This window comes from Gymnoscopelus microlampas (assembly GCF_963454915.1).
Source record: "Gymnoscopelus microlampas genome assembly, chromosome: 14".
NCBI lineage: Eukaryota > Metazoa > Chordata > Actinopteri > Myctophiformes > Myctophidae > Gymnoscopelus > Gymnoscopelus microlampas.
The window spans coordinates 15,818,677-15,831,237 of NC_139951.1; the positions used below are offsets into that span (position 1 = coordinate 15,818,677).

General features: G+C 42.7%; 1 protein-coding gene across 1 annotated transcript in view; it reads right to left on the minus strand.

The window, feature by feature from the left end:
• Positions 1-12,561, minus strand: part of fmn2b (formin 2b) — a gene marked incomplete at its 5' end in the record, with an annotated part of 102,891 nt that overhangs the window by 20,952 nt on the left and 69,378 nt on the right. Inside the window, one exon of the mRNA XM_084078199.1 lies at positions 6,209-6,301. Within this exon, the coding sequence (XP_083934325.1) occupies positions 6,209-6,301 (93 nt within the window). The remainder of the gene's footprint in view (positions 1-6,208; positions 6,302-12,561) is intronic.

Here is a 12,561-nt window from a genome sequence, read left to right on the forward strand (position 1 = left end):
AAAATCGTCCCGGCCAAAGCAGAGGCTCTGCTGTGAATCTGCTTTCACTTTGGTGTAGCATGGTGGGTTTCACGGTGGGTTCGCTGCGACCGGGGAACTTCTTTTGGGTATACATAAAGAGATCCGTCTCCACCAAAAAAAAAAGGAAAGAAAAGAAGGCAGTTCTCTGCACGCAGGCATGTGAGAGAATGTGTTGGAGATAGTGAGAGAGGCAGACATGCAGAAAGGGATGTAAAAATGAGTAACTAACTAGATTTGACTAATTTAACCCATTGAGACCTGAGGCCGCTTCTAAACATTTTCAAAATCCTAAAAAAAAAAATCGGAAAAAAATATTTAAAAAATATTTTTTACGATTTTTCAAAAATAGCAGATCTACAAGCTCATAGCGCGGCACTCGGTGCCGCGCTATGAGCTTGTATATCTGCTATTTTTGAATAGCCAAAGACATCTAAAGTGACACAGATGCGTTCCAGGTATCAATGGGTTAACTAAATTTGTGCGGCGGGGTTTCACGGCCAGCTGACAACAACTGTGACGACAGTTAACCGTGACCTCAGAATATGAAATTAGCCGCTTAAACGAAGGCTGTGGTGACGGATTGGCAGAGAAATATGAGGCCGGCTGTCAAATGAGGTCTGTGTTTCATTTCGCAGCCTGTCGCCTTGTCGTGTCTAAGCAGCAGAGCGTGTAAAGTCGGACTCGTGGTCTGTCGTACTGTACGACCACGTCGTTTCCAGGGGAAATTGCTTGATTTTCAAGTGAAAATGTGTTGAATTTGTCCCCTTCTCACTCTGCCCATTTCCTCTGTTCTTTATCAGCCCGTTTCCAAAATGTGTTAGTGTTACCAACAGTTATCATACATACTGGATAAAGTACTCAAACCCAGAAGGCCAATGTAGAGATACTCCAGGTCAAATATTACTCAACTGCAAGTGAAAGTTGTTCTATCAAATTTGTACTTTATATTAGTACAAATATTGGAGTACTTGCTTTTAAAAATACTCATAAGTTTTCAGACGTACAAATTACAAAGTACATTTCTTTTTAATATCAATGATACATTGCTGTATTAAGACATTACACCCCAAATTGAAAGATTTTCCGATTTTTTTTGTCGTGAAATAGCTACAATAACTACAAGCTCACAATGCATTGCGACGTGTTGTGAGCTTGTAGATGTGCTATATTCACAATATTTTAACTAGGGCTCAAATGGTTAATTCATAATGCACCTTTTCCCGGCCGTGACTTTGAAATGTAGTGGAGTGCAAGTAATAAATATCCCAAAATACAAATACTCAAACAATTTACATAAATACAGTATTCAGTAAATGTACTTCATTACTGTCCTCCTTACTGTCGTGTACAGTACTCCAATCTGCAGAGACAAGGACTAGCAGATGGGTCAAAATGGATAAAGAACATAAATATGGTTCATTATTGTTGATGAAAATGACCAATTACAGTGTGGTTTTAAGATGAACTTGTACAGGATTGTGGAACTTAAAGCAGTGGACGTTAACCACTTAAATAAATACTTCACACCCAAGATGAGTTTTTTCCCCCGCCATCAATTACTCAGCGCATGAAGCCTTGAATGCATGGAGAATCTTTGTTTGTGTTGCATTCCTTCACGGTGAGTGAGGAGGAATCCAAACACGAAGAGAATACTTGATGAATTGGAGAAAATGGGGTTAGGCTCTTTGTTTTATTCTTTCACCATGAAGGAATACAACACTATACAGTATACACTTAACTAACAGGGTCCCCTCAGGGGTCTATACTTGGTCCCATCCTGTTTTCCCTCTGGGGCATCTCCCTAGGGAGATCCTCTGGGCACGTCCCGCTGGGGAGGAGGCCACGGGGCGGACCAAGGACCAGATGGGAGCATTATATCACTATACGCTGGCCTAGTGGCCTTTGGGACGCCTCGGGATCACTCAGTATGGAGTGCCTAACTGGCTAATGTGACCCGAAGTCTGGAACTCTCCGCTGGAGCCGTTTACCCATGCGACTCGCTTAAGTATTAACCCATTAAGACCTGAGGCGATTATTAAAAATGTTTTTTAAATCCTAACAGTTTTTTGAAAAAAATAAAAAATAAATAATAATCACGATTTTTCAAAAATAGCAGATCTACAAGCTCATAGCGCGGCACTCGGTGCCGCGCAATGAGCTTGTACATCTGCTATTTTTTAATAGCCAAAGAAATCTAAAGTGACACAGATGCGTTCCAGGTCTTGGATGGGTTAACACATCGGGTGCCAGAGGTTTATTAAAATATTATACGTTCAGTGCCTGCATTTCTTCCATCCACTTACGTTGATACGTTTCGTGCTGTAGAAGCCCCTACACGGAAGTGCATGTAAACAAAGCGTGCGTGCGAGACGGCGGAGGGTCCCGACTAACGCCTGGAACAATAATATTTCTAACGCGATCCTCCATTGCAGAGTGATCGCCGATCGAAAACGGCTCACTTCCACCACGTTAAAAAGAAATGGTGATATTAAGCTTTTAGTCAAGGTGTTAATAGACTAATTTGTGGATGTATAAAAATGCAAAAGATTCGAACAGAGTAATCACGAAAGAAAATAATCAATAGTTGAAGGGCCTAATTGGTTGTTCCCTTTCCACGTTTTAATCGTATTGGTTCTCTCACACTCTGACAGTCAGCAGAGCCCATCTCCTCTCGTCCAATACGAAACCGGCGGTGCTCAGCCTGTGCAACAGCTTTTGAGGTTGATGGACATAGTGGGAATGATACAGGGTCTCCCAAGGGTCAAGGCAGGGGTATTTGAGGTCGGGGGGTGTATGAGTTTGGAAAGTATAGTAATCTTTGAATAAGAGGAAGTGAATGTGTTTCAATGGTTAAACATATACATTCCGTTTTTTACATTCTCAGAGTTTAATTTGCCCTGAGGATTGTACGCGCACACACGTCTTATTATCCAAACGTGTGTCCGTGTGTTTACACCTGTGTGATTGAGTCTGTGTGTGTGTGTGTGTGTACACACGTCTCTTCTCTTTACAAATGCCCTGTGTGTGCATATCCCCACGGATCCGACCAACAATCACATTAAGCGGCACCGCGTCCTGTTGAGTGGCTAATGGCAACCAGACCGCTCCGCTTTTCCCAGGCAGGCAGCAACACAGCAACAATTTGCCCAGGATGCATCTGTCATGTTGATTTATAATGCCGCCCAAATAGGTGACATTCGTGCCAATGGGTGGCATTCATCTCAAGTTGATTCCTTGATGGTTAAAGAGGTGGAAATTCCTTCGAGGAAACAAGTGGAAGAGAATGCCAGGAATTTTTTTTTCAGAATTCCTGCAATTAAGCTGGGGGAAAAAAAGAACGAAAAGGGAAAAGACACTAAGACGTTAACCACACGAAGCCTATAGCGGCCCTCTTCAGGGGGCGAACGTTTGGATGAAAATAGCAGATCTACAAGCTTGTGAAGCATTTGCGAGCTTGTAAATCCGATATCTTCGTCGAAGAGATTTAGCGTAGAGGGGAAAAAAAAGGAGGAGGGCCAAGTATAGACCCTTGGGGGACTAAATAAATGTATAAATGTATTGTTGCTGTTGGGTTTCCGAAGCTGTTACTTTTCAAACTCAAAAATAGCTGATCTAGATCTGCTATTTTTGCTAGTGAGCGAGCTAGTTTTGCTACCTCTGTATGACACTGTAGTGTGAAAAACTAGGGCATTCATTTACAAAGAAACATAAAAAGTTCAAATATGGAGATATGAGGTTTCTGCTCGACAGAGACGATATATGGTGTGCAAGTGGTTCAACTCAAGTGAAATAAAGAGAATAGAATGAGCATTTCCCCCATTTGAACGTGCATACAGGGACAGGATACAGAAATGTATCCAACACTACATCCACAGCATGACGTACAAAATGGAATAAGACCATTGCAAATCATAACCAAAATAAATAACATAGTCCGCCAGGGTGATATGTATTTATTGATACATTCGGCATGAATGTATCAATAAATACATATCACACTGACGGCATGTCTCTTGTTACAAGGGAAAATAAATGAAAGCTAAAAGAAACGGATTAAATACAATTCTTATGAATGTGGATGTGCATAAGGAGCCTTCAATCTTCAGCCACGTCTCCAACAAACGCAAAACAGTGATACAATAACAGCAAAGCAGAAACACAATCAATCAGGCGGCCAATCAATCAATCAAGCTGCCACCGAACCAAACATAACCTAATAAATATCACGAATCCATACACAAGCCCTAAAAGTAAACCCCTGATACATCAGACTTTGGGCCGAGCGTCTGGCAGGACAACAGAGGGAAAAGCTGAAATTCCTAACCAAGGTACCCTATAGTAAACGTACTGTACAGACTTTTTATGTAACAACACATGGATGGCAACATCAATGGGGTTCGCAACATCAAAAGTCTGCAGCCCTGGCTAAGTGAGAGCAGCTTCGCCACAAATCTTCAAGCCCTGGTGCTGGTGTCATATGGTTTCAGACCACAAGCACCACTGTGTGAGAGTGTGAGACTGTGTGCGTGTGTTTGTGTACTTGCATGACTATACTTGTGAGGGCCAAAATGTCACATGTATAGTAGAATTTGAGAAATAAGAACATTTTCCTGGTCCTCACAAGAAAAATGGTTGTTTTATGGTCACAAAGGTTAGGGGCAGTTAGACTTACAATTAGGAACAGATTGAGGTTGGTGTTAGGGTTAGGATTAGGCATTTAGAGGGTTTAGGGTTGGAGTTAGGCCTGATTTATTATTAGCCGTGGTCAGGCACTGAAAATAGCAACCTACAAGCTCACAATGGGTCACACTGTGATGCATTGTGAGCTTGTAGATCAGCTATTTTTAGCTTTAGGATTAAAAGTGTCCCAAAAGAAATGGCCATCCTAAAGTGTGGAAGTCCTCAGAAGTATAATAACACAAACGCGTGTGTGTGTGTGTGTGTGTGTGTGTGTGTGTGTGTGTGTGTGTGTGTGTGTGTGTGTGTGTGTGTGTGTGTGTGTGTGTGTGTGTGTGTGTGTGCGTGTGTGCGTGTGTTTCAGCGTGCGTGGGTGTGTTGCAGAAAACGGCACGTCTGATTTTGTGTTGTTCTGCGTGTGCATTTCTGTACAGTACACACTGGTGTCTGTCTGTTTGTTTGTCTACCAAAAGGGCGTGACAGAAATGTCCTCCTTCTGTTCTGCTTCCCAGGAGTGATGGCTTACAAATGTAAACGAGAGAATGCTTGCGTGTTTCCGTCTTTGATCCGAGGTTGGGTCGTGACTGTACGTGTATGCGTGTCTTTACCAGTGTTAATTGGGTCGTGACTGTATGTGTATGTATGTCTTTACAGTGTTACGCTTGAAACCCACCCGCTCGCGGGCTTTATAGTGCGCAGAGGTTTGTGCGCGACTGTTCTCGCCAAACCTGGTGGCAGCGGGACGCCTGGTCAATGAGTTTCAATGAGAATGCGGGTGGAAAAATGTTTTTTTCGGAAGGGAACAAAATGATAATACAAAAGTCTGTGTCCGTGCGTGGCCAGTCATTCGTTAACATGGGAGCTGGAAAAAAAGGTGTCCGCACGCTTGCGCGCCCTGTGGGTTTGAAGCGTTAATTGCATGTGTATGTTGGGAGGAAATCTATTGGCTTAATAGCCAGGTGTTTTAATGTGTGTGTGTGTGTGTATGTTTTAAGTACTACAGCAAAGTGTATTCATACATTGACAGAATACTGAAATAGCGGGAGGCTGATTTTTGTTTTGTTTTGTTTTCAAATGTGTACAATCCTAGGCTTAAGCACTTTCAACCTGGTGTCCCTATTTTGAGCAAAAATCAAAAATCAAAGACGAGCACTTAAAAAAACTAAAATCTAAAGTAGATAAAACAGCAGATGTAAAAGCTCACAACGTGTCGCTTTGTAGATCACCTATTTGTCGTACGACTAGTTACAGGGCGAGGGCTCAAGTCATTCAATTAAGTCGCATGTCACACATGAAAATCATTCATGTTATTTGAACTGCTAACATATGAACCTAATCCAAAAGATCTTTCTGAAACATGTCCACATGTTCTGTGGGGTAATTGAACTCAGAAAGACAACAAGATTTAATGCAAATATCAGTCAGTGATTAGTACTGTGAGAGTGTGTGTGTGTGTGTCTGTGTATGAGAGAGAGAGAGTGTCTGTGTGTGTGTGTGCTTTTTGCTTCACCTTGGCTCAGAAATTGGTCCATGTTGTCTTTGAAGGGTTGCAGATGTTCCTCCTCTGACACCTTACACACCTTCTCCACCTCCGACGTGCACGCTGCCAAGAGATTAAACACAACACTGTTACGGCAGGTCAGACAAGTAGCCGGAGCTTTTTATGCAGAGTCATGAAAAGACGAGTCAAACAACAGAACAGGTTAGACTCTCTGAAGCACCAGACACACCAGGAGGTCTTCAACAAGAGAACACCACGTGTAAGAGGCACTAGAAAAGGGGGGAGAAAGTGAGCAAGCAAGAAAAATGATTAAAAGGGGAGAGAGGAGGAGAAAGGGGAGAGAGAAGAGGAGACAAAGGAGAGAGAAGGAAAGAGAGAGAGAGAGAATGGGACATAGAAGCGAGAGACAAAGGCTGAGAAAAGGAGATCGAGCGAAGCAACAAACAGAGCAGGAGGCTCAAAATCGTTGTTGAGGTTTGGAGAATATAACATTAATAAAAGATATGAAACCTGCACAGGACAGAATCTCACAGAACTTGATTTATTGAGAGATCAACCTTTCCGCTGGTACAGATGGGTTTTAAAGCTATAAAAGGAGGACTCCAAAAATTCTCAAGAACAGAGTCAAGAAGGGGTGAAAGAGGCAACATTCGGTCCCATTAATATGCAACAATATTAAGAGAAATAACGGTAATTGCACATTGAATCATTTCAGGGACTTTATTTGTCCAAGATATGCACAAGGCAGCTGTTAGATATACTGTAATATGACAAAATATAAAATAGGGCATTAATTGATTTAAAAAAAAGAATACTAGGGATACAGCACAAGGTTTCTGCCCGACAGTGACGATATGTTATACTTCTGTAAACGTAAGCTCATTTATCTGTCAGTCTGTATGGGCTAATCAGTCAGAGAGGGCATTCAGAATTGGGGTAAAAATGGCACTGCAATCACATGTGAGCCCTCTATGTCTCTCTCTCACACACACACACACACACACACACACACACGCACACGCACGCACACACGGCCCTCCCATTGTAAGGAATCCAGTGGAACTCTTAAAAAATGTCCGTGAAGTGCCCAGAGTCACGTAGGCCAATCAGTGGATGAAGATGGATAGGCAGGCGAGCTGCCCCACCACACTCTGCCTTCATACCAATGTAATAACCATCTGGTCTATTAGGGGCATTTACCTGACCCTGGGTGACCAAGATGGCAGGGGTGAGAGGAGAGACTGACAAAAAAATACTAGGGGGGGGACACAGAAACAGAGAGACAGACAGATGGAGAGAAAAATATAGAGAGAGAGAGAGAGAGAGAGAGAGAGAGAACATAGGTAGGAGGCAAGGGGTGTTTCTCCCATGCTGTACCTTCTGTTCTCACCCACTTTTCTTTTCTTTGAGTTTTATAAAGATGCTTTCCTTCTCCTCCATCCCAACATTGCTGCCATCACATTCTTCCATATTATGGCCTTTCCCCACTTTCTGTTCCATTGCATACGCTGTCACTTATATTGGCTGTGCGGCACAAATGTTACGCGGAAACTCAGTCAATCAGTTAAGCCGACGGGTCAGGTTGGCCACTCAGGAAATCCAAAGCCTACAATCTCCTGAACCCGTTCTCAGACCCGCGGTCAGACAGATACAGATATTCGTGGTTTATCGGTTCTTGGAAAACGTTGGCCCGCCCGAATTGCCATTCGGCACTGCACACCCACACACAGATTTGGTGAATTATAGTAGAGATAAGACAAGAGAAGGAGAGAGAGAAAGGAGAGAAAACGGGAGAGAGAAGAGAGAACGATAAAGACAGAAAAAAGGAGGGGGAAAGACAGAAAAAGGAGAAGCGATAGAAAAATCGCAAAATAAAGAGAGAAAAGGAGAGAAAGGCAGAAAGAGAAAAAGATAAATGAAGGAGTGAAAGGGGAATAGTCAGAGAAGGATAGCAAGGGGAAGAGAGGGAAAAGGGAAGAGCGAGAAGAGATACAAAAGTGAAGGGAGAGAGGAGGGAGCCAAAGGGGGAGGAAGATGAGGGGGGAGAAAGGATAGAAAAAGGGGGAGAACAGGAGAGAGTAAAGAAGACAAAGAAGTGGAGTGTGAGAGATAAAGGAGTGAATTAAAAGGGGAGAGCGAGATAAGGGCAGAGAAAGGGGAGAGAGGAGAGCCTGGAGAGAGAAAGGGGGAGATGGCAAGAGAAATAAGGAGGGAGGGGGAGCGAGAGAGATAATGTGAAGGGAATCTTTTTGAAATTCACATACAAGCATGCAAATATTTGACCTTCCACAACCTATACAGCTGAGTGTAGTCTGCCAATATCTGAAACAGAGAGACAGACAGAGACAAAGACAGAGAGAGATGGTGCCAGACGAAGGCCTAAAAAAGAAAAGGAAAAAAGAAAAGAAAAAAAGACAGCAGACGGGGAGGAGCGGAAGTGATGGTGGGGTGGGTGTGGGCGATACAGGGTGGGTCAGGGAGAAAGCAAAAACGGAGATGAAAAAGACAGAAAGTGTCGGAAGAAAGAATAGAAGACGGGGGGAAATAAAAACAGATTTGCTGCCGGGGCTGGGGGGGCTCTTGTTTACCCAACTCTCTCCCTGCTTCCTGGTCTCATCATCATCATTATTATCTGAGCAGCTAGGAACCACTTGGCAGGTCAGCAGGGGGCAGGGGGAGAGGATAATTGGTCGCACCAATTACGCCCCCCATCCATGGAAACGGGTTGACCTTTGAGAGGGCAAGGGTGGGCATTGTGTGTGTGTGTGTGTGTGTGTGTGTGTGTGTGTGTGTGTGTGTGTGTGTGTGTGTGTGTGTGTGTGTGTGTGTGTGTGTGTGTGTGTGTGTGTGTGTGTGTGTGTCAAAGATAACGGTGGGATACCAGGAATTCAAAAATGAATTCACTTAAGGCAGACACAACAGACAAGTGAGAAACAGGAGAAGCAAGGGCATGTGTGTGAGAGAGAGAGAGAGAGAGAGATCAAGTCAAAGAGAAAGAACAAAAACTAGAGAGCATGGGTCTGCTTGCCATTTCTGGAGCATTCACAACATCCAGTCTAGTCAGACATTTAACCTTGCAAGGCAGCGTATGACCTTGAGAAATGACCTAGTAGTTTTAACTTCTGTGTTCAAAGAGTTGCCTAAGGACTCCGCGTCTATGTCAATATTTACACATGCGAGTGCATTCATTCATTCGTTGTCACACGATAGGAGGGGGCACTGGTTGTCTAAAGGAGGGGGGGGGGTTGTCATTGGATGGCTGCCAGTGCAATCCCTGGTCCTGACTGGGAAAGGCTATAGGGTAGGAGTGAATGAGAAACGCTCTATCGGCTTGAGCAAGGCACTTCACTGCCAAACTATCCCAATACAGATACTCAGCCGTCATATTTAAATGCGTTTTTACTGGACGGCAAAGCTACTGTCAGCGTAAAGCCTGGTAATTAGGAGCTACAACAGGGACTCACAGGATATATTCAGCATAACAAAGTCAGAATTAAATTAACCACATTTACGTCCCCAATTTGGTGAAATGAATGTCGTCTATAAAATACCTATAAATACTGTATAAAATGTATTCATCATAATTATGTTTTAAATGATTGACCAAATTACCCTTTCAGGGAATGTTATTTACTGTAGATACACTGTACCAGCATTGATGTAGACTTGTTATTCTGTAGCTTTGCAGCACATCATCTCTTAACGCTTTAATTCATTGAGCACTACAAATGATAACTATAAAAATGACCATAATACTGATAATGATGTGAGCATCCACACTGAGTCACTGATGAACTATAACGCTCTGTTAAACATGTTGAACTTGAGTGATGTGTTGAATGTGACGCCCTGATAATTCAGATGGATTTTGATTGTCAGTGACGCAAATTGCTGTGAAAGTGACCCCAACAATATTGTTCTCCACTAACGTTGTGGTGTGGCCATGAGTTTTTCTGAATGAATTTCTAAAAAGACATAATTTATACTTTGTTACTGTTATCGGTGTTGCGATCAGCGGCCTTTTACACCGTTGGTTCCTTAAGGTTTCTAGCATTTACTCTGACCTTGCACTTCTAGTCGATCTGGATAAGAGTGGCTATAATCCCTACAAACATTTTATATACACAGGAAAATGCTCGTAAACATTTTACAGTCGCCTGTCACCATAACTGTCCAGTCTAATTGACCCTAAACCTACAGTAGATTCAGTCAAAGGCCAGGCCAGTGCATCATAACTTAAACGATTGACCAAGAACTAAATGGGCTGTGGACATGCATTTGGTTAATTTCATACAATAAAAATGATTTTAATGAGTCTGGAATGCGGCAGGGGTAGGCGGACAACTGTCCAGAATATGACTTTTATCTGTAGCATGCTTCTCAAACAAATGTAATCATGAGTGCAACATGGGAGAGCCCGTTCAAAACGGCACGACAATGAAACGAAAAAATGACTACATCTCCCAGGCAGGACACGCTGAAGAGCCCCCCGGTCTGTGGTGTACAGGACAGGACGCATTCTGCCTTTTGTGCACATACAACATTCCCGGATAACTAACGTGTGTCAGCCCCTGTTTGGTGCGGTTTGAAAAATAGTCAGGAGTTGTGACTTTCCCTTTGAAAAATGCTTGAGAAAGCCTTCTACCTCCTTGCGGCCAGATGGTTTGGATCAGACTCGACACAGAACTTAAGTACAACCAGGATGCACAGGCTTGCTTCAGAAGCCTGAATACAAAGACCTTAAGATCCTGGAGATAGCAACACATATGAGTTTGACCAGGGCCACCACTTATATTCGCGCTCGCTCTCTCTTGGTCACATTTTCACTGTCAAACCTGCCCCCCCCATTCATTTCTTTCCATTCATGCTACTCCCCCCCCCCCCACTCTACCACTTGTCTTCAATAAGGACTTAAGCCTGATTTATGCTTGGTTGTGTGCCAGTGTCGTGCACCAAAACGCGATGAGTCATGGTGCCAACGCGTCGTGAGCTTGAAGATCTACTATTGTTGGCGTTGAAGACAAATTGAGCAGCAAGACACATGCATGTAAAATCATTACCGTATGTTTTTAAATACGCAACACTGTCAAGGGTTTAAGAAAAGGTTGACTTTGTCATTGAAGATAATAAATCTTCAACTTTATCTCTTTTGGCTACGGTGAATACTCTATTCTGATTGGCCGGAGGGTATGCATTATTTTCAGATAGCAACGCACTGTTGAGGGAGCGGCCTTATCACTGTTCTAAATGAATACACAATGTAAACATTTTACAGTATTAACAGTTATTTAAACTAACATTGCTACAGTGCATGCTATCCTTAAAAACAACATGTCTTTAAATATAACAATCTTTTGGGGGAACAAGAAACATGTGTCCAGTGGTTCCACTAACTGCTTTAGTTCATTGAAAAGTAACTTTATGTTTATCCTAAGGCAATTTCTAATGTCATATACTTTGTTATTCGTCACCCGTTATCTTGAATGTCTTATTTGAATTTTCCAAGTTGCTGTTGGTAAACAATGGTTATGGCATGTTTAGCAACCTGGCTCCCACATGACATGTCAAACTCTCTGCATAAAGGCCCTAACACACTGAAAGTGGCAGGCCATCATCATCGTTTACAACGGCGCGCCACACTGGAGGCGTCAATTGGACACGTCAAAACCGGTTGGCGTGTCTTTCAGAGCTTGGCTCTGAAAGACCCGCAGCACAGACGGTCCGAAATGAGTTTGAGCAAAGCAGAAACGTAACCTCTTTTTATTTCAAACTTGTATTGCAGTGTCTGTATGTTTGTTTTTCACTTGGTTGGACCGTCCTAGAAACACAAGTCTATTTTTTTTTATTAAATAGATGACGTGAACAGGCGGACATGCTTACACACATGGATTGCAGCAAAATAAAATCTCACGACTGAAATGTTTTGTCAGGCCCAGTCCTAATGTGCAATTTGTGAGACAGAGTGAAAGTGAACTGACTGAAGCGTTCACTAAACAATTGACACAATATGTAAATCACAGATTGAGGCTTTATCCTTTGCTTTTATGAAATATTACAGACCATTAGGGTCTTATCCCATTTAGACCGGATTCTAAAAACGCCTTCTAAATCCTGACCTAAGTTTTCTGAAAAACTTCAAATATGTATTCAAAAATTACAACAAATGCGTGCGTATGTGAATAGGTGACCACTGTATGTTGTTATATACTGTACATAGCAACAGGAACCCCTAAAGGGGTTCCCGTCCAGAAAGGTATACAGTAGTTACAAATATGGGTTCCCGCCCAAAATGGGTTATGGAAGATGCTTCCGGACATATTGCTAGTTTGACGACTTCAAATGCCCTAATCAGAAAGTAATAA